The 22,854-nt window shown below is 43.8% G+C and overlaps 1 protein-coding gene across 3 annotated transcripts in view; it reads left to right on the top strand.

The window, feature by feature from the left end:
* Positions 1-2,700: 2,700 nt before the first annotated feature.
* The window catches only part of KIF2A (kinesin family member 2A), a 71,477-nt gene continuing 51,323 nt past the window's right edge, over positions 2,701-22,854 (top strand). For 2 of the 3 annotated variants that reach the window (XM_084833310.1, XM_084833312.1), the window contains exon 1: positions 2,701-2,945. In XM_084833310.1, coding sequence (XP_084689436.1) covers positions 2,882-2,945 — 64 coding nt within the window. In that variant the 5' untranslated portion in view covers positions 2,701-2,881. The remainder of the gene's footprint in view (positions 2,946-22,854) is intronic. The other variant, XM_084833311.1, reaches the window with a different exon arrangement.

Here is a 22,854-nt window from a genome sequence, read left to right on the forward strand (position 1 = left end):
GACATCACACTGACAACAAAGGTCCGCATAGTTAAAGCAATGGTATTCCCCGCAGTAACCTGTGGCTGCGAGAGCTGGACCATAAGGAAGGCTGAGCGAAGGAAGAGAGATGCTTTTGAACTGTGGTGTTGGAGGAAAATTCTGAGAGTGCCTTGGACTGCAAGAAGATCAAACCAGTCCGTACTCCAGGAAATCAAGCCAGACTGCTCACTTGAGGGAATGATATTAAAGGCAAAACTGAAGTACTTTGGCCACATAATGAGAAGACAGGATGCCCTGGAGAACATGCTGATGCTAGGGAAAGTGGAAGGCAAAAGGAAGACGGGCCGACCAAGGGCAAGGTGGATGGATGATATTCTGGAGGTGACAGACTCGACCTTGGGGGAGCTGGGGGTGGCGACGGCCGACAGGAAGCTCTGGCGTGGGCTGGTCCATGAAGTCACAAAGAGTCGAAAGCGACTGAACGAATAAACAACAACAAAATGCCCACATTTTAGTTTACCTAACAATAAATATGTGTGGATAAAAAGCAAGTGAATTCATTAAAGTATTGTAGATGTCACCAATATCCTAATAGGCTTTCTAAATAATAATAAAAAAACCCTGAATAGCCTGCACTTCCCAGGTGAATTACTACAAGGCAGGGCTGGACAGAATTCAGGCTTGTAGGATCTTTTTTTTTTTTTTACTAGATCCCTGTGATCCATTATGTAAAGCCAAGTGTTTGCATAGAGGAAGGGTAGGGAATCTTTTTCAACCTGAGTGCCAAATTCCAATTTGGGAAAGGCATTGCTAGCCCAACATCTCCGGGGGTAAGGGCACTAGTGAGATTCCCAGTATTCAAATAAAAAAAGAGCAGGAAAATACTTCTAGGCTGCTGCTCTAACTGCTGCATCCTAGGGCTGATTCTTACCAGGCCCAGTTAGATCTATCAGCTTTCACAACTCTCTCTTCAGAATATTCCCATAAGAAAGATTTTTTTTTTAAAGCAGACTTTAAAGGGCTGTATTTCTTCACCTACTGCCCCAACATTTCATAGTATGGTTCGCTAGTACAGTTTGATTGTCCTTGTTGTTTGGAACATCCAGATCAAACATAAAAGCACCAAAGAATCAGAGGGAAGAGAGGGGATCCATTGACTAGGTGAAGGCATGTTTATAGCCCTTGCCAGCAACTAGTTTTGACAAGGAAGCATGGCAGGTCATAGCCCTGCAATGGCCTGATGCCGTCCCATCACCACATCCACCCCATTCTCTTTCCTCTGGGGATGGCAAGTGGGGAGACAGATGGCACCATTAAACAGGCCTGATTTGGCACAGGGAATGCCACTCTGACCCATGTTCTACAGTTAGGAAAGAATTAAGGCAAACAAAATGGATAGCATTCAAGATCATTTAGCTGGAATTAGTTACCCCTTAACTAGCACATCATACTCACGAGTAGGTAGAAGAAGTAAACAATACATTCACCCCATGCTTTCAATGTGTACTTATGAGTAATGTAGGGCCAACTCACCTTAGTTATCATGAGTATCGACTCAAGAAAAATATTGTTAATCCAAATGAAACTAGTTATTGTGAAACACGTATGAGATCTTGTATATGGGATACAGGATTAAAGGTTTAATGTACTGTTTTGTGCAATTGAGGAGCTACAAGCCACTTGATAAGATTTTTTAAACTAAAAGTCTGCTTTTATACCCCAGAGAAGCAATAAAGCAGCCTTTCTCAACCTGGTGCCCTCCAGTTGTTTTGGACTTCAACTCCCATTAACCAGCATGGCCAATGTTCAGGAATGCTGAGAGTTGTAGTCCAGAACATTTGGAGGGCACCAGGATGGGGAAAGCTGCGTTAAAGAATGCAAGCTGTGAATGTGCAGGGTAGTTAAAGGCTGAGATCCAGTCTGGTATAGTGGTTAGAGTCTTAGACTTGGACTGAGGAGACCTTGATTCAAATTCCAGCTAGGGCCACAAGGCTGACTGGATGACCCACGGTCAAGTCGCCTTTTTCCACTGTAATGTATCTTACAGGGCTTGTTCTGAAGATAAAGGGAACAGTCAATCTGAACTTTATGACAATGGGTGGGGTACAGGTATTTTAAATAAATCATAAGCAGCCTCAACTATACACTAGCTCGAGCTTCTTAGAGGAATAATAATAATAATAATAAATTGAGGAGCAACTAATTCGCATTAGGTAGTATTGAGAGAGCGAGTGCAGTGGACAGAGAGCTAGAGCTGAACCAACGTTCAAATCTCAGTTCTGCCATCGATTCATCCTCGAGCCTCCTTGCCCTCCTCTGTAAAATGGGGATAGCAGTAATATAACCTATCCGCCGGCCGTTCGGTGGAGGGGAGGCGGGGAGGACGAAGACAGCGAATGTGTCCATTACCATGCGGCACTCATAACCTTGAGCGCGCCGCCCGTGAGGAAAGGGCGAAGCGGGCGGCGGCGCCCCGGAGGGGCACGGGGCGCGTCCCCACCTTTCGGCCCAAGCGGGGCAGACGAGCCGGAGCAGAGAAGGGGGGCGTTAACGGACGCCCCCCTGGAAGCTGAAGCGTGTGACCAAAGCCCCGCCCGCGGGGCCGGGGAAGAGGCGGCGGCCTCGGCGTCGCCTCACGCCAAACTCGGGAGCCGCGCCGCCTGCTCCTCCCACCCCTTCAGCCGGTCCTGCCGTGACGCCTCCATTGTGTGCGCAGCCGCAACGGCTCCCGGCGACTGTTGTATCCGGCCGGCGCCTTTTTCTCCTCCTCCCTTCCCCCCTCCCCCTCCCCCGTAGAAACTGCCGTTGCTGCCGCCGCTCTGGGCTCCCCCCTTTCCTTCAGCCGGCTGCGCCCCGATCAGAGTCTCTTCTTCTCCCCCCCCCTCCACTCTATGACGCGATGGCAACGGCCAACTTCGGCAAGATCCAGATAGGGATCTATGTGGAGATCAAGCGCAGCGATGGTGAGCCGGGGGAGGGGTGGGGAGAGAGAGGGGGATGGATGGATGGATGGACGGATGGGAAGGGCTGTGGGATGGAGCGATCGCAGCAGCCCCGCTCATTCCCGCCCTCCTCCTCCTCCTCCGGGAGGGGGGAAGGGCCGCGCGGCTGGGGTCAACTGCGCGCGTGGGGCCCGCGGAGGTTGCGGGTGGGGCGGGGGGCGCGCCGGCGGGGGGCCTGTGGCGTCAGCCGCTGTCGTTAAGGAGCTTTTTGTGTCGCCTCCCGTGGTGGTGCTTGGAGGGAGGGAGCGGGGCGGCGAGGGACACGGGGAGGCAGACATGCACCGTCGCCGCTGGAGACGGCAGGCAGGGTGGGAGGTTGCTGCAGTGCTATGGGGAAGGGAGGGCGAGGAGGCGGAGGAAGGCATGAAAAGGGTGTGTGTGTGTCTGTGAGGAGCGTGGTGGGGCAGCTGTAAGGAGTCATGGTGGGGCGGGGGGACTGCCTCTGCGGTCGAGGGAGTGACAGGGGAAGGGCGTGACCCTCGGGCTGAGGAGGCGGGGGGGATGCCTTGGGGCTGATGGAGACGTGCGTGTGTCCGTGTGCGTGCGCGTGTAGTGGTCACGGCGGGAGTAGTGTCGGTGGGGACGCGGGACGGGTTTGTGTGGGGTTGGAGAGACGTCCCTGGTTAGGGCGAGGGATGGGGATGGTGAGGTAACAGAGCTGTTTGGAAGGTGAGGCAAAAGAAAGGTGAACGGAGGAAGCTTTGGTGTGGAGAGGAGAGTGATTGGTTCGATGACTTGTAAAAGGAAGACGAGAATGGGCTTTTCTTCTTTTCTTCCCTCAACAAATGCATGAAGAAAATCTGGCGCGTGTCCCCTCTCCCACATTAGTATGTTTTCTGAAACACAAGACGCTATTATCTTTTTTTTTTTTAAAGAATAAATGGCCGAATGCAGTGACACCAAGTAAGCCTTAGCTCTCGCCTACCCCCAGTTATTTAACAATCTTGCCATGGTGTGTCAAACTAAATAGAATCGCCCCCCCCTTGACACCCGGATGTTTGTGTTGCCTCTCCCCCCCCCTTTTATTCCAGCAGGGGTGAAGTTCCTGTGTTGATTCAGTGTTTCCCATTTCTGCTCTGTGTTTCCTGGCAGCAGCATGTGTGATGCTTTCTATAGATGCAGATGAAGTTCGTAGGCGTGTGAGGCTTTGGAGCGATTACCCTTGGATAGTGTGAAGACAGTGTATTGGAGGTTGCAAGTGGAATGAATCAATGGGCCCATCACTGTTGCTGGGTAATAGTGAGGGAGATGTCATTGGCTATTTGTAGCTGGCTTTGGTGATGGTGGGGTGAGCTTGGGATTCTTTCTGGAAAGCCACCCATCCATTCAGCAGTGCTGAATACTCCGTGAAATGCAGGAGGATATCAACTGTTCATGTGGTGGCCAAAGGATTTGATATTGATATACTAAAAGGAGGAAGAAGTACATAATATTGTTAACTGTGCTTTCCCTTTCAGCTCTTGTAATTGCAGTCTAAGGACTTTGTTTTTATTGTAGCATTACAGCTTCAGGTACATGTAGAATAATGAAATTGAGTGTTAGAGAGTGTGTGAGATGAGGCTACTCAGTGGTCAGTTGTCTAGTTAAGCAGGGGTAGGAATTTTGGCTCTTGTTCCAGCTTCAAACTGATCCAAGGGGTGGGTGTGTATTCCTTCTTGCCACATAGGATAGAGGTGGAAGAATAAAACACGTAGGAGAATGATGTCTTCTGGCAGAGCAGAAATGGTTTCTGCTTTGGAAGTTGTTGCATTGTGTTCTGACTCCCAACTCCAGTGGCTGAGGAAGGACAGCCCTTGAATACCAAATTTCTACTTGGAGAGGCTCCTTGGTACTCCTAACTAGTCTAAGGTGTAGATTTTAAAATAATGTAAATTAAATATAAAATAGTTTAAGGTCTTAGCTCTAAGGTCTAGATGTAGTGTTTTTCATTTGCATGGGTGGGCACTTGTCATTAGTCACCTGCCATATCACCAAGTACTTCTGAAATTTTCTGTTTCACAAGTGGTTTGAGAGGATGGCTGCTGTTGGAAGAAAACAAGGCTGAAACCGACTTTGGCTCATAGAAATAATGAAATGGTTCTTTACGTTCTGGCCAAAGCAGGTTTCTTTCCCTCCCCCAATTGTATAACAAAATATGAATTGGATTAATAATACAAATATTCAAAATCAAGCACATACTTAATATATTGATATCAATAATCCCAAGGGGGTAATATTTTTACCAGTTATATAAAGCAGCATAGAGATACTACTTGTGCAAAACCTGGTATCTGCAGAAACATTATTTTGATTCTTCCACTGTATGCTTAGCATTTTTTTTAAAAAAAACACAGTGCTTTTTTCTAGCTGATCTTTAAAATGGCCATACTCACTGGCTTGGTTCATGTGTAATGACAACCCAGACTATGGGTTGAGTATGTCGTTACATGTGAACCCTGCATTGTGGTTTAACTCTGGGTTGTTAACCATGAACAACCCAGGAAGAGAACTTATGGTTTGTTGTTGGGTTGTGAACTCTGAGTTGTTCATGGTTAACAACCCATAGTTAAACCATAGTGCAGGGTTGGCATGTAACAACAACCCATACTCTGGGTTGTCGTTATGTGCGAACCAGGGTCAGAGAGATCTCCTGGACAGACTTGTGTGCAGACTCGGATCTAATCCTTTCCTTTTTTGAATCTAATGTTTCCTGGCAGAATGATTCTCTGTGGATTGTTACAGATGTCAGTGGGCTTAAGTATAAAATTGTACTTCTGTGATATAGGAGAATTGATTAGCTCAATTGTTAGAAAGGAAATTATAGATGCATTCCTGTTAGAACTGTGACTTGCAACTTTTCAGCCATTTAGCATTTTTATTAGATGTTTGTGTAATACAACTAGAGAGTAGTATGGTTCATATATTTATAAAATTCACAGCTTTGTCATAACATCCCAAGAATACACAGTACATAAAATATTTTAAAATAAAAGCCAGTTTCTAACAATACAGAATGTATAGGGTACAGGTGTTGTGAACGTTGACTACTTAAAATGATTAAAGAGTTGAGTAACAGTTGCTCAAATAATAACATATCTATACAGATCAATAGATATAGGTAGACGATATGTACAGGAGCTACATTGGGTGAAATCTCAAAAGCACTGAAATTAACCTTTACTTAAGAAAATATGTTTTTCCTTGCAGCTGGTATAACCAGGCACTGTGGGCAAGAATGAAGCCAGGCCAGTATTTATGTATGAAACAATTTATACGCCACGTCTCAATTTACAAAATTAATGCAACACATGCGAAAAAATAAATCAGAGTAGTATAGCCAGTTGAATTTAGAAAAGCCATTGGTTAGCCCATCTTAAGTGACATGCTTGAAAGTTTAGGTAAATAAAAAGTATTTCCTTAGTGCCAAAAACATGTTTGGTGGCAGGTGAGCATTCTAACTGCAGGATACCACCCACCTAACATCCGAAGGTGAGGAGACTCTGAGGAGGCCTCTGAAGAATATTCATGTGTAACATTCAGGCAGATTCATGTGGGAGGAGATGGTAAGGAACTCTGCATCTACATTCACCCATTCAACTGGCCAATTTTTCTAATTGGCCTACATTTTTCTTGATGTAGTAAAGTGCATTTCAAAAGGCTTCTTACTACATTACAGGAATGCAAGTTGCCCTTCATTTTTTCACTTGGGGTGGGTAGGAGATGTCACCCTCTCAGCTCCTGGGAGACACCAAAAGAGCATATTGCACCTCAGGGAAATACAGCAGTCACTTCCTGTGCTCTCCAGCATTCTGTCCGTAAGACATAAAGGAGATTCAGGTCAAAATATACATTACATGGTGGGTCTTTTTCAGCAAGAAAAGCCACTTCCAGAGCAATGCTTAAGATCATGGGAGGGGTGTATGACCCACTATTTTGTTGCTTCAGATTGCCCCACAAGTGTTTTTCCCTCCTCCTCCAAACTACATGCATGTTTGCCCACATTTGAAACTTTGGGAGAAGTCACTTGGAATGATTTGTAATGGAGAACTGCTGGGCAGGGAAAGGGTTAAGTTCTTATTCTCTCTCTCTCTCTCTCCCCCCTCCCCCTTCTTCATTTCTGATAACAATCTGGAAGTAGTTTTCCTGTTTAAAAGGGGGCCAAAGAAATATGCTACACATCTGCTTGCAATGTCTATTTGGCTCTGATAGAAGGAGTGATAGATGAAGTGTACTATGGGCATAAATGACATAGGGATTGTTTTCTGTATTTCTCTGTCTCCTGGCTTGGGGTTTCTTTAGCCTGTCAGTGATCAGTTTTGTTTGATACCTGGGTATGTAAGTATTGGAGGCAATGATGAGCTGGCTCACTGGGCAGCCAGGATCTCAATCCACCTTCTTTTTAAACATGCAAAAGTACCATCAAATGACTATGCCCCATCTTTAAGTCCAAACTGAATGACCAGTGGCAAGGGTAGACCAGCAATAAGCTTCTTGAGTAGAAACCAGTACATTGACTGTGGTCAAATAAGTCACTAAAGAACCAAATGAAGGAAGCTGCTCAGTTAAGCACCAGGCGTGGAGTCCCTGCCCATCAGTATCTATTGAGAAGGGAGGCCCCATCCATGTATATGCCTTGTAGTGTCCCCTCACATGGCTTGCTGGAGTATCCATGATTCTCAAGTACATAGCAGGCCTTTTACTCAGTTAGCCTTAGTTCTGGGTGACAATGTTGATCTACAAGCTTTATTCAGGTTCCTGAGGTCTGTTGGATGGCTCTCATCTTTTGAAGACTTTGGATTGGGAATAAGTCACTGATGAAAGAATTCTCCAGTATTTCCCAAAAAACTGATTTGTGACATAATAGGTCCTAGCTGCCCACTGTGCTGTAAACTTCAGTATATTTACCTATCACCACCTGGCAAGCTTATTTAAGTCATCCAGAGCGACAGCAACTGCCAGTGCCTGATGTGCATCACAACATTGTTTTCTGTTCCTATGCAGTTCAAGGTAGCTAGTGAAATGAGAAAAAGCATCAGCAAATGTGCCAGGGGCTGCATTTGTAGCAAAACAAAACTCTGATATGTTAACATATTTATTTCCTCTTTAGAAGAATCCTGTTTTGTAGCTCAGTCCACTGACTAGCAAGACATTGAAAAAGAATGTGCAGTGCGTGTGTGTGGGTACACATACGTGTGTGTGTATATATATAGAGAGAGAGATTGTGTGTCTGACATCACATGAGTGAATGGACAGCTTTGCACAGGTTGGAATAGCCCTTAGTTTTATACAGCAAAGCCTTCAAGCAAACCTACGCAGCTGTCAGAGTTTGAAAAATTGTGCTTGCCCTGTCTGGATAAAGCTGTGTCCACTGGGACTCCTAGGCACTGCCCCTGCCACGGTGCACTCCTACAGCCCCCTGGGGGAAGGTTCTGCCCACTCTATTCTCTTTGCGGGGGCGGGGGGGCTGCCCCACAGCATGGAGGAGAGGACAGGCATATAGATCTGTCCCTCAGCCCACTCTGTCCTGGCTTCCACCTTTATTGCCTGTAAAGCTACATGCTGGTTAGGGAAGTTGCTACCTAGTGACTGACAATGATACTGCTGGCTTAAAACACACAGACGCTTTGAAATTACAATTGATGAATATGTTTTAAAAACCAACTAACCCTGAGATACACATCCCTAGAGTCCCCTTAATATGCATGCTATGTTTCAGGTGTCAAGGGTTGAAGCTAAACACCTGAAAGGCAGACATACATCCTTTATTATTATCTAGATACACACACATACACACATGCACAATTGCTGTGTAGGGAGTAGTGAGAGAGGCAGTCCCAGGGAAAGACTTGAGATAGGCCTTTCAGGGGGCCTTTCCCCCCTTCAGCATATTTGAGAGTTTGAAAACGTTTCCATTTGAAACACATAGTTATGCTAGTGTCTTATAATGGAATAGTTTGCTGCTAGTAGTTTGCTGCAAATAATCACTTGTGACAAAAGCTTTCTCTGGAGTAGTGTGTATGCATTTGCAGCTTGTTTAGATAACATTATGGCTCCATCTCAGAACCAAGTTAGTTTAAGAAGCAGTAGCCCCCTTCATATGTGAATTGCATGAAGGGAAGAGAATCACATGGTAGTAGGTGTCATGCTGCTGCCCCTGCAGTTCACTACTTACGCTTAGCTTTTCTTATGCAGACAGTCCACACCAATGCATGGATGTCTGAGGGTGGGGCCAGCAGTGTGGCCCTGCTCCCATTAATTGCGTGGTGCCCTCTTCATGCAATTTATGAAGCATGAAGAGGGCTGTGAAATCAGTGGGACAAATTGAGCTGCATTAATTTCAGTGAAAACTGGGAGTCTGCATAGACACAACATTACCATGCTGAAAGCCAATCCTGTCCACATGTGTCAAATTTTTCTCTGCAACTTATTGTGCAATAAAAAAAAATGTATGGGTAGTAGGTATATCTGGTCCATGCCAGTTTCATGCATATTCAGTCATAAGCCTGTTCTGTTCAGTTTTTGCATCAGTCTGCAAATTTTTAAAAATGTACAAAAATTCACATTTATTTTTGTACAAAACATATGCATTTTGTATGCACCTTTCTCTAATATATGCATTTTTGTACATATATTTATGGCCTGACACTTGCATTGCAAATTTCAGTCAAGTCCTCAATCTGAAGGATAACTGTGTAGTCCACAAAGCACGAAATAGATGGCTTTGCTTAAAAATGAGAACCAAATGAAATTCTCCTCAATCCCGAATGGATAGAAATCAATTTAAACTGAGCATTGATACTTGTAAGGAGAACCTATTTTGTTCATTGGATTTATACCCCCCCCATTTTACTTCCATGTCTCTCATTTTCTTGTCTGCTTCCTTTGAGTTGAAAGCTAAGGTTTACTTAATTTTTTATACTTTGTAAAATGGCCCAGTTCTGCAAAAGTGCTAAAACTGCTTTGATAGTATCTTTGAAAGAAAATGTAACATAACTGTGTCAGTGGCAAAAATGCTTATTAAAACGGTCACCAACTGCAATCTTATGCATACTTCCCTGGGAATAAGTGTCATTGAACACAGTGGGGCTTATTTCTGAGTGGTCATGTATAGGATTGCACTGGAAGAGATGCAAAAGGAGTGGGGAGCTCTTGAGAAGATGATGTAAAGCAACCTGATCCCTGGGGCAGGCAGTGATATGGGTTTCCTGGAAATTTTGAATCTCCCTAGATCAACAGATCTTGCTTGTTTATTTTACTTACATTTAGCAACCCAAACCTTTAAATAGTATGTATTGTTTGTTTTATGTCCTATATAAATATCTGGATTTTTTCCCAATAGCCCAAAGTACTAAAAACTGAAATATTTGATCAGAGGGAAAAATCTAGTGTACTTAGTGTGGTTTAAATGTCATATTCAAACAGATTCCAAGCTTTACTTGGGAATAATTTTTTCTTGGAACACTTGTACATATTTTAAGGTATGGCAGCTCAATAGCATACACTTCCCTTATATTACTTAGATTTTAACATGGCAGTCCTACTATACAAGTTTACTCAAAGGTATGTCTCATTGACTTCAATAGACCTTACTCCCTAGTAACTGTGTTTAGGATTGGAGGCAGGCTTATAAACAGCCAATTTCCTGTTTGCTTGTGGTAAGTTGAAGGGCCCTTGCTCAGTGCTTTTGAAACAGAAGATCCTACGTACATTCCTGATCTTCAGTTAAATGTCCTTCTAGTAGCAGGACCTTGGCTGAGACCCTGGAGAGCCAGTGCCAGTCAGTGGCTCTGTTCATAAGGCATGGTAAAACATGGTTTGATGTGATGTGCGTGAGCAGGAACAAGCTGTAGTGGGTTCTGGGCTCTCCTCCTTCCCTCTTTCTCTCCTCCTGTTGTGTGCCTGAGAGGAGTTGTTTGGAAGCTTCTGTTCCTGCTTTTCATTAATCACAGTCTGTTGTCTCATTCTGACCTGGAATTCTCATTAACATTAATTATGGTTAGTTTCAACAAGTCAGCTTCAGAAACCATAGTTTGAAAGTAGTTTGTTTGATACTAACCTATTTAACATTAACCACGGTTTGTTGCTCCAATCAATGTGACAAACTGTGGTTAGCCAAAAGCTTCTGAACTTCTCCCGACTATGCGAGAGCAGGGAGAATCATAGAATAGTAGGGTTGGAAGGTGCCTACAAGGCCATCGAGTCCAACCCCCTGCTTAATGCAGGAATCCAAGTCAGAGCATCCCTGACAGATGGCTGTCCAGCCTCGTCTTGGACGCCTCCAGTGTGGGAGAGCCCACCACCTCCCTAGGGAATTGGTTCCATTGTCGTATTGCTCTTACAGTCAGGAAGTTTTTCCTGATGTTCAGCCGGAATCTGGCTTCCTGTAACTTGAGCCCATTGTTCCGTGTCCTCCTCTCTGGGATGATCGAGAAGAGATCCTGGCCTTCCTCTCTGTGACAACCTTTCAAGTACTTGAAGAGCGCTATCATACCTCCCCTCAGTCTTCTCTTCTCAAGGCTAAACATGCCCAGTTTTTTCAGTCTTTCCTCACAGGGCTTTGTTTCCAGTCCCCCGATCATCTTTGTTGCCCTCCTCTGAATCCCTCTCCAGTTTGTCTGCATCCTTCTTAAAGTGTGGTGCCCAGAACTGGACACAGGACTCCAGATGAGGCCTAACCATTGCTGAGTAGAGGGGAACTACTACTTCCCTGGATTTGGAAGCTATGGTTCTATTAATGCAGCCCAAAAGAGCATTTACCTTTTTTGCAGCCACATCACATTGTTGGCTTATATTCAGCTTGTGATCGACAACAATTCCAAGATCCTTCTCGCTTGTAGTGTTGTTGAGCCACGTATCCCCCATCTTGTAACTGTGCATTTGGTTTCTTTTTCCTAGGTGCAGAACTTGGCATTTATCCCTATTAAATGTCATTCTGTTGTTTTCTGCCCAGCGCTCCAGTCTATCCAGATCACTTTGAATTTTGTTTCTGTCTTCCAAGTTATTAGCTATCCTGCCCAATTTTGTGTCCTCTGCAAATTTGATCAGCATTCCCTGCACCTCCTCCTCCAGGTCATTAATACAAATGTTGAAGAGCACTGGGCCCAGGACTGAGCCCTGCGGTGCCCCACTCGTTATCTCTCCCCAGTTTGAGAAGGTCCCATTGAGAAGCACTCTTTGGGTCCGATTCTGTAGCCAACTGTGGATCCACTGGATCATTGTTTCATCTAGCCCACTTTGAGCTAGTTTGCTCATCAGGATATCATGGGGCACTTTGTTGAAAGCTTTGCTGAAGTCGAGGTATATGATGTGTACAGCATTCCCACGGTCCACAAGGGAGGTTACTTGATCCAAAAATGAGATCAGATTTGTCTGGCAGGACTTGTTTTTGACAAATCCATGTTGGCTTCGAGTAATCACTGCATTGTTTTCAAGGTGCTTACAGAAGGCTTGCTTTATCATCTGCTCCAGAATTGTGGATCACAACAAACTGTGGCAAATTCTTAAAGTGATGGGAGTACCAGACCACCTTACCTGTCTCCTGAGAAACCTGTACGAGGGTCAAGAAGCAACAGTAAGAACCAGACATGGAACAACCGAGTGGTTCAAAATTGGGAAAGGAGTACGACAAGGCTGCATATTGTCACCCTGCTTATTTAACATATATGCAGAGTACATCATGAGAAATGCTGGGTTGGATGAATCAGAGGTCGGAATTAAGATTGCTGGGAGAATTATCAACAACCTCCGATATGCAGACGATACCACCCTAATGGCAGAAAGCGAAGAGGATCTCAAGAGCCTCTTGTTGAGGGTGAAAGAGGAGAGTGCAAAAGCTGGTTTGAAACTCAACATTAAAAAAGCGAAGATCATGGCATCTGGCCCCATCACTTCCTGTCATATAGAAGGGGAAGAAATGGAAGTAGTGACAGATTTTACTTTCTTGGGCTCCAAGATCACCGCAGACGGTGACTGTAGCCATGAAATTAAAAGACGCTTGCTCCTTAGGAGGAAAGCTATGGCCAACCTAGACAGCATAGTAAGAAGCAGAGACATCACCTTGCCGACAAAGGTCCGTCTAATCAAAGCTATGGTTTTCCCAGTAGTAATGTATGGCTGTGAGAGCTGGACTATAAGGAAGGCTGAGCGCTTAAGAATTGATGCTTTCGAACTGTGGTGCTGGAGAAGACTCTTCCGAGTCCCCTGGACTGCAAGGAGGTCAAATCAGTCCATCCTAAAGGAAATCAACCCTGAGTGCTCATTGGAAGGACAGATACTGAAGCTGAAGCTCAAATATTTTGGCCACCTAATGCGAAGAGAAAACTCTCTGGAAAAGACCCTGATGCTGGGAAAGACTGAAGGCAAAAGGAGAAGGGGACAGTAGAGGATGAGATGGCTAGATAGCATCACCGATGCAATGAATATGAACTTGAGCACACTCCGGGAGAGAGCGCAGGACAGGAAGGCCTGGCATGCTATGGTCCATGGGGTCACGAAGAGTCGGACACGACTGAACGACTGAACAACAACAACCGCCTGTTCTAGGAGTAGAATGTGATAGAGGAGGGGTGAGAAGGATTGTGGTAGAGATACTTATAAGATAGATATTCTTATCTAAGCAGAATAGCAAGATAGATGACCAACCACTGAATCCTGTTTTGTAATGCTGCCCTTTGTTGCTCTTCTGCTATAGCTTAGTGTTTGTGGGCATAGAGTTTACTTCTGGTGACAGAGTATTGGAAGGAGTAGATCACCATACAGATAAGCAATTAAACTGTATTAGATCGAAGTGCTGATAATTATCAGAGCACATATTATGCCCTAAGCTTTATGTTAGCGAGGTGTGTAATTATTTCATACCATTGGTATCTGAAACATACAATATGTAATCTTATAAAGTAAGCAAGGACAGACTTTGTGGTTATAATAAATCGTCCAGATAATATGTGTAGCTTGAGATGGGGAGCAAAAAGTGTAGGAGGTGACAAATCTACAAATTTGGGCTAAGCCTTAATGAGGTTAGGTGGAAACATTTTGAAAACATTTTCTCTCCCTTTTGGTGGTCTTTCAGAGGTGGACTTTTTTGGAGAATTTTTAATGGGGACGCTGTAGAAGGAAGGCATATCCGATTGACACATTGTGACCTGGCATTGAAGAGGCTGCAGTGGCAATGTTTTGTGACTCTCTTTGTGGCTTTGATCAACTGCAGCTTTGGTGTCCTTTTGTTTTTTCAGCAATTACCCTCACTTCTAAGCTACCTTTCTTCACCGTTGGTGATGTTGTTATGTAGCCAAATCTGATTGGCTGCAAGACATCAGTGTTACTAGGAGGAAGAGCTATCTTCAGACAAAAAATGGTGCCAATGCTGGAGCTGACTGGGCTGCAAACATTGATAAACAAGTGCAAAAAATAACCTGGGGGATGGGGAAGGTCAGTATCTTTTGGAAAATGTTTTGCGTTTCCCTGAATGTTACCTTTTTATGTTGAAAATGTTCATTGAGGAACATTTAGCTCAGCACTATTACAAATATCTGAAGCTTGTCAATAGAAAGAATGGAAAAGAACTGTTCACATAGGTGTGACAAGAATAACAAGGTGTGCAGGTATGAAATTGCAGGAAGGAAGAATTGACCAGACTGTAAGAAAACATTCTGTAGATTAAAGCATCTGAATGCAGTCATTTGAAACCTCATTACTGGAGTACAGGTTAAAATAGACTTGCTAAATATTCAAGATTCACACTGAGGCTTTCCTGAATATAATGGATAGCATGTCTACCTTTTACCAATATATCTTATGCAAAGCTCTGTTATATAGCATATGTGTTGTAATTATATATTCTCCTGTGTAACTTTGGTGAAATGCAAGGACAATATTCACAGTTAGAAATAGTTTGAAATCTGTGTTGTGATTTCCCTTGGGCTGCGAGATCTTCTTGTATAAAATAATAAGAAAAGCTGGGCTGGATCAGACCAAACATCCATCTAGTTCAGCATCCATTTGCTGACAGTGTCGGATCAGATGCCCCTAAGGAGCTCAAGGCGCCATACATATGTTCCCACCTCGCTCCCGAAATATTGTGAGGCAGGTTAGGTTGAGAAATAACGGCTGACTCATGAAGACCCAGGGCCAGTCTAATTGGAAACGCGTTGTGAAGTGGTTTGGGCAAAATCCACATTTTCACAGAACTGAATTAGCTCTTTCCATACATGTGGTGCTGTATTCATACACTTTTGAAGTGTATACGGGAACTGAAGCCGCATTAGTTGGGGTGGGGAAGGTGAGTCCTGCTGAAAGTACAAATGAACATCAGCAATTGCGTAGGTGTGGGGCAGCCAATGAGCATGGGCTTGATCCCCCTCCCTCGTGTGTTCAACAAAGCGCAATGTAGGACTTGTTTACGAGTAGATGTTTATGACAAACCCTGCATACCCCACATGCACGCACACATTTATGAGGTGGGCAGGCAAGCACGCAGCTGCTGCCGTCTGGAGACTGAGCAGAATGGGCGGGAGTGCAAGAGGTGCTTAGAGCAGAGAGTGCGGAGCACATCATCTTTGATGTATATTAACTGCACAATCAACAGGCTTCTCTCTCCCCCCCCCCCCCGAACATGGGTTCAATGTAGAGCTGAGTACATGTTCATGAAAATCATCCACCCTGGCATCCACCCTTTCTTAGCTGCGCAGCTTTGAATCAACAGGCATCCACCGTTTCACAGCTGTGCTCCTGCATAGCTGCACAGTTTTAAAACAGCAGGGCTGGCTCCCCCGCCCCCACTCCCAAGCGTGACTATTTAAAGTGAGAGGCAGCGATGTGGAACTGAAGGCAATTATTTATTTATTTATTTATTTTATTTCATTTCTATACCGCCCAATAGCCGAAGCTCTTAGTCAATTAGTCACTTCCAGGTTGACATGTTTACCCCTCTGCTCTCCCCCTGCCCCCGCCCCACGCTATTTTCACTTCCACCAGTTAGTGCTGCCTCCACCAGCCTGTGCCAAAGCCAGCTGAGGTCACACAGACTCCTGAACAGCACTGAAGCCGCTGCGACATGAAAAACTGACACAAAATGAGTTTTAAAAAAACCTGGATTTAGGGCATAGAATCATAGGGTTGGAAGGGGCTTACAAGACCATCGAGTCCAACCCCCTGCTCAATGCAGGAAACCTGATTCGCAGGCGGTCTCCCATCCAAGTACTAACCAGGGCTGACCTTGCTTAGCTTCCAAGATCAGATGAGATCAGGCACATCCAGCCCTTATCTCTAATTCAAGAAATGCTGGGCTAGCTACGGAAAGCAGTATGCATCATCTGGCTCTATCAATTTGGGGGTGGAGTAGAACCAGAGTAAAAGCTCCATGTAGATGGGGCTCCAGTGAAGTTCATGGCTCAATGGGGATTTAAACCCAAGTATCCCCAGCCATAATGTGACATTCTAATCACTGTAGAATATTGGATGTCTTGGCAATGTCTCCTCTTCATTCAGTGGTATATGCCATTTGTAAGGTGGGGAAGATTACTTTTTTCAACGGTTGTCATGTTCATTGAGCTATAGAAAGAAATAGTGATTGGCTGTAGAGTTCTTTTTACTATTGCATGTGGTAATACTGAGTTGAGGCTACCATGCTGATAAGCAAGAACGAGAATTGCTCAGTTCTGTACTTCTTTCTCTAGGGCATTTGAATTGTCCTAAATTTAAACAACTTGACAAGTAAAAGTCAATTGCCATTGAATCTATCAGTGAATGTATCATTCACTGTATCAGTGAATTCACAATTGTATCCACATTGTGATGGTTGGGAAGGTTAGTTGGTTAGGAGGCTGAGGCATCAGTCAAGTACCAGATATCTGAGAAACAGTAAAGCCCCAGTAAAAGAGCTGCCTTTGTAACAGACTTAGTGGCCAATTTTTATGTAGAGATTGGCAGGGGGAGTATTTTCCTGTGAATTCTTCTTTGCCTCTTGGCGGCTTTTGATGCAATAGATCATGATATTCTGTTGGACTGTCAATGGAAGTTGAAAGTATTGAGGGTTTTGACCTCCTGGATTACTCCAGCAGTCCTGAAGGCTGGAGGATGGCTCATCAGATTTGAAGGGATTAGCCTGTGGGTGTTATTATGTATTTTAATTCCCATCTACTGTTGAAGCTGCAGAGGGAGATCATCTGAAGGAGGAGCTAATGGTCATCAATTAGCCCAGCTTTCTTTTGCTGTTGCATCAGTCCAGCAGAAATCATAGAATCATAGGGTTGGAAGGGGCCTACAAGACCATTGAGTCCAATCCCCTGCTCAATGCAGGAAGCCTGATTCCCAGGCAGTCTCCCATCCACGTACTAACCAGGGCTGACCCTGCTTAGCTTCTGAGATCAGACGAGATCAGGCATATCCAGCCCTTTGCTTGTACTTTTGGTTCTTTGCCAGTCTGTAGTAGACACTATTATTAGGTGGTTGTAGTAGGGAATAAACACACAACAGAAGCTAAGTTGACAGAAGTTGGACTTTTGCTCTTTGGGAACCTAAACTTTCTGGAGATGGATCGATCCTTTATTTCATTTGGCATCTCAGATCCATTAGTAAATCAGGTATTATAGCTTTATTCTTATGGAGTCCGGGCTCTTTGGACTGGAATTTTCTGTAGACTCCCTTCAGTTTGTTTGTTTGCTTATTTGTTTATTGTTTCAGTATGTGTGACATTACCAAGTAAAGGGAAAGGGTTCCTGGCTCAAAGAGTTTACAGACTAACATTTGATACAAAGTTGCAACTGAGGAAGAGGAGGGAAATTGAAATAAGGGTAAACAGGAAGAGTATTCATTTCATTCAGTTACATGGACTTAGACTTGGTTATAGGTGTGGGGACTTCACAGAAAATGTGGGCTTTGAGGAGGGATTTGAAGCCAGTAAGTGAGGTTGCATCACATAGGTGTTCTGGGAGGCAGTTCCAGGCATAAAGGACAGCTAGGAGAAAGGATAGAGTCAATGATGACCAGTTTGGGTGTTTTATTTTGAAACTGTAGTAGTATAGTATTTTTTAAAGTCTTGTGTATTATGTTTTAATGCCAAGATGAAGTTTTGGATGAAGTTCCAAATGAATGAATAAATGGAAGTAATTATGTGTTTGAAGCACTGTCACATCAGGAACAGTGGATTAATGTTCTTCTGAAGAATTTGTTAGGGAAGTTTTTATCTCTTATATCAAGTAGATTTGTCATCCCCCTAGTTACTTGTAATTAAATAAACAATATTTTAAATACAAACATGTAGTCCAAAATAGCTGGCATTTTTCAACTGCTCTCTGGAGAGTTATTAGATATTTATATGTTTGAAAGTGAATCTTATTTTAATTCGTGACAAGGTTTGTGTGACCCTGTCTCACTTGGAATATATTTTATAGAGCATGAGTAATAGAAATGTCAAAATGTATTCTAGGGGCAGTATCCAAAATTGCCACTGCGCCTCTGCTTGTTGCTTCAGCTGGACCCACTACTAGTGCAACAGGAAGCTAGGGCTTCCTAAAGCAATCCCAGAAATGAGCTGAAACATGTTTATTTATTTATTTATTATATTTCTATCCCACCTTTCTTCCATCATGGAACTCAAGGTGGCTACATATGGTTCCCAGGTGATCTCCCCTCCAAGCACTAACCATACCCAAACCTGCTTAGCTTCAGCAAGATGGCTGTTTCATGTGCCTTCAGACTATGCCCTGGGACACTTAGTTTATTAGTTTATGGAATGGGACAGGTCAGCGTAGACCTGCTGCAAGCTCTGCTGACCTACCCCATTCTGGAATTGAGCATCTCGGCTCGTTTCTGGTTGCTCCATCAACTGCTAGCTCCCTGTTGGTCTTGCTACTTAAATGTATAGTTTTTCTCTAACTACAGTGAGATTTTTGGGGGCAGGACAACAAATACTTTTATTCCGGTGTTGTTGTTGTTTTTAACTCCTAGAAGACAAATTCTGAAATGTTTTGATTCCTTGTGGGGAATGTACATCACCATCTACAGGCTACAGGTTTATGTGCCATACTTGAGGTGTGCAACTACAGCTTGATTAGGACCATAATTCTGTTATATTCCTCTAGTCAAGAAGCATGCATAGCCAGAGTGATAGACAACACCTCTTTTAGTTTGATTTTACTGCCCTGATTTGTTCTGTTTTCCTGTCCCAGTTTCTTATCCAGAATTCCGATAGAATCCCTAAACTATCTTTAAAAACTATATTGAACTCAAAAAACAGTTCTGGTATTGGGAGGGGAACTGCTACATGTATATGTATGGCATTTCTCTCTGGATTTCTTTAACCTGCTCTCACTCCCAAATTACTTTTTGTGCGTGTTGCCTCCAAATTGTGTAAATGAGTTTACCACGCGCATGTTCCTTTGGACTGTGTCTGTTTTCACCTCTCCTTCACCCCAGGATATCTGGTCTGGCCCATTAGAAGCAAAAACTGGTGTTCTTTTGGATCCATTTGCTTTGATCTTTGGAACATACTGTTACTTTTGGATCTAGGTACGCAAAGACTGTAGCTAGAATGTTATGAGACTCATTGCATCTTTTTGGATAGGCTGTCTTGCTTGTCTCATGGCAGAAATAATATTTAATAGTTAGAAGAAAATTGCCAGTTGTTGAGTCTGAAAGCATTTATCTTATAACCTCCTTGACACTTGTCTTTTGCTGTCCTCTCTAGTGCCTTTTTATCTCAAAGTAGGTCACTATCTGGAAAGGGTAGCTTCCCACTGTTTCAGCATGGTGTTCTAAATTTTGTCATTGTATTATTGGCAGGAGAGAACTCTGTTTCTGATCCGACTCCATCTGAGCAGTTGAAGAAGCTGCATTAATTAGTTCCACATTGGTGCAAAGGAGTACAAGCTGCATAAAAACACGCTTTGTTTAAATATTCACCCAAATGGAGACTGTTGACTGAGGCAAAGCAGAGAAAGAAATTGAAACAGAGATGAGGAAAGTAACCTGGCTTCCTCACCCCCTTTTCTAGATAAATTTACAACCCCCCCTCAAGAATGGGGAAACACCCAAGAAGAGAGGGAATTGTTTACATTGTAAATAGGAGATTAATGCTTGATTGCCTGCTTTGGGTGTTGTCTTGAAGTATTGTGCCATGTAAAGAAAGTTGGGTGTGATCAGTCAGTACCTGAAATAAGAAAAGGAAAGTGATTGTTAACACTATTTTTTGTACCTAAACTACAAAAAGTATTGTTAGTAGTTCTGTAATAGAAATTCCTCACAGCATCTTCTCTTAATAAGAGTAGATCCTACAGAAAGGTGTACGCTGTGTAGAAACTGTTAGCCAACTTCAATTGTAAATGGCCAGAATAATTGCATTATATCCATATTCATTAGGTACTGCCACACTTAAAAGTGCTGCACGTGGTAAAGTCACCCAATAACTGATTGTACTGGTTGATTAGATGTTCAGAATTAATTTATATATCATACCGGGTGAGAAAAAAAGTTTTTGTAATAGTTGTTTTTCCTTCAAAAAACATTCCTTGACATTCCTCTCTTGGTTTTCTCCTGTCATCTCTTTCTCCCACCATCTTTTTCATACTTAAAATATTGACCCTGAGCCAAGAGACCTGATGCACTTGGATAGGTTAGCAAATAATCACCTGTGTGGTTGCTAGTGGCGAGCAAGCACTGCCTTCAAACAAGCAGTCAAGGAAGCTTTTGTAAATTGGAAAAGAGTTGTCTCCCCCCCCCTTCTTTTAGCTCATCGATATTACATCACAGATGATTAGCGCAGGTATGTGAGGGAGGTGGCTAATAAGTTCCATGGGCTTGTTTGCAAGGCTGCCCTTATTGACTATAATCCAAAGGGAGGATTTGTGAGAGGGCGAGGGCACTGTGTGCTCAGCCAGAGCTTTCTTTGTAGTTCCACAGCTGCAACACCTATAAGGCAAGCCGCTTTTCAGACTCAATAGTAGTTCGTCTCATCAGCTGTGGGAGCTGCAGCTGTGAAAATTACAAAGAAAGCTCCAGTTGTGGGTTTTTGACATACACATAAAACCGGTCCCATGGATCTCCAAAATGTCTGTGGTCTTATCCAGTGACACAGAAAGCAAAGGGTTGGCCATAAGAAAAAAAATCCAAAATCCTTATTCAGGTAATACCTTTATTAGGCCAAATAGCGTGCAAGCTTTCGAGTTCTCCAGAGCTCTTCATCAGGCTACGTTGTAAACAAAGCAAAAAGTGGGGGTGGGAGGTGGGCAGGCAAAAAGTGAATGAACTTTAAGCCAGGGAAACTGCATGCAGGGTGCAATCCTATGGGGATAGTCGGCCGCCTCTGAACTCGGAGGTGACCGACTATCCAATGCAGGGCGGGCGGCAGGCAGAGCACAAAGGGGGTCTTCTCCTCTGTGCTCCAGCTGCCCTGCATTTGCGGCTAGATGGCCGATTTCAGCTGTCCAGCCAGAGCGGCGTGGAGTGTGTGTGGAAGGCCAGATGACACATAGGAAGCATCATACTGGCGCTTCCACCGTCCCTGCCCCTCCCCGTCCCCAGAATGCCCCCTTTTCTCCTGCTTCACGCTGATCTTCTGAGCGTGGAGCCATGGACGAACCACGCCGCCTACGAGGGGGAGGGGACAGGGAGGCAGGATTCTGGGAAACGAAAAATCCTATGGCCATCTAGCTGCTGTCTAGCAGCCATAGGATTGTGCCGTTAGTCACAGTCTTAAGACAGGATGTGGGAGGAGGTTTCAGACATTCAAATTAGGCTTTGCAGGTGATCTGGTGGTTTCAGGTTGCACATAGGACTGCTGGGATGAAGAAACAATGGCTGGTCTCCCATTTTTTAAAACATAAAATCCAGTTATTACTTGGAACTGTCTCCATCCTTAGTTGAAACACACATGATTCTTGGGAGGTGGAAAACAGAAACAGAGATAAACTAGACAGTTCCTGTATTAACAAAGTTGGAAATCATTTTAGATCTGCACTGTTTGTATAGAGTTGCCCCTGGCATTGATGTCGCTATGGAAGTTCATTAATTCCAGGTCTCAGCGTGTATATGGGAGTGCTCTCCATTTTCTTGAGAGGGTGTCATCTGACTTCCTACAATTGATAGCAATGTTCTCCTTACATGTGGGAAACAAGTGGTGGTAGCGGTGGGGGATTATGAGTCCTTTCAAAAAGTGTTTTGGAACATTAGAATGCAATTCAGGCAGCAGTTCTATATGCACTTTCTTGGGAGTACACCTCATTGAAGGTGAGGGGTAAGAATAATAGTATTTGTTAAGAATTTGGGGGGTTTGGTTTTACAAAACCTGCAGTTCATCTGCAAATGAAATAATGGAGATATAATAAAGCAATTTCAGGGGAAATTCTACAACCTGTTGAAGGAATGCTTATGCCAGTCGCGTTTGAACTGCAGAATGAAGACGCACACTCTGGCCTTGGTCAGGGGATCAAGGGCCAGTGGGAGGTTGCTAGAGATGTAATATTTCTGGAAATTTTGAAGCCGTGGGAAAAAATGGGGTTTTCCTGTTTTTTTCCAGGAAAAAACAAATTTGGGAAAAAATTGAAAAATAAGCAATACTTACCCTTTTTTGCACTCTTCACAGATCTAAAGTCACTTTATTGTTTTGGGACAGCCTTCCCCAACCTGATGCTCTCCAGATATTTTGGACTTCAGCTCCTATCCGCCTCAGGCAGGATGGCCACTGGTCAGAAATGCTGGGCATTGTAATCCAAAACATCTGTAGGGCACCAGGTTGAGGAAGGCCACTTTAGGAACATAAAACAGCCTTCATGTTCCTGGAGTTATATTACGTATAACTTGGTTTGCTCATAAAATAATCGTTATATTTGAAAACTTTAAAAAATGAACTTAGTAAATTTGTTATTGTCTGAACTATTCTTTAAAAATTTAATATTCC

The sequence above is a fragment of the Heloderma suspectum genome, chromosome 2 (genome assembly GCF_057233095.1).
Source record: "Heloderma suspectum isolate Gila_16-S chromosome 2, 16-S_ref, whole genome shotgun sequence".
Classification (NCBI taxonomy): domain Eukaryota; kingdom Metazoa; phylum Chordata; class Lepidosauria; order Squamata; family Helodermatidae; genus Heloderma; species Heloderma suspectum.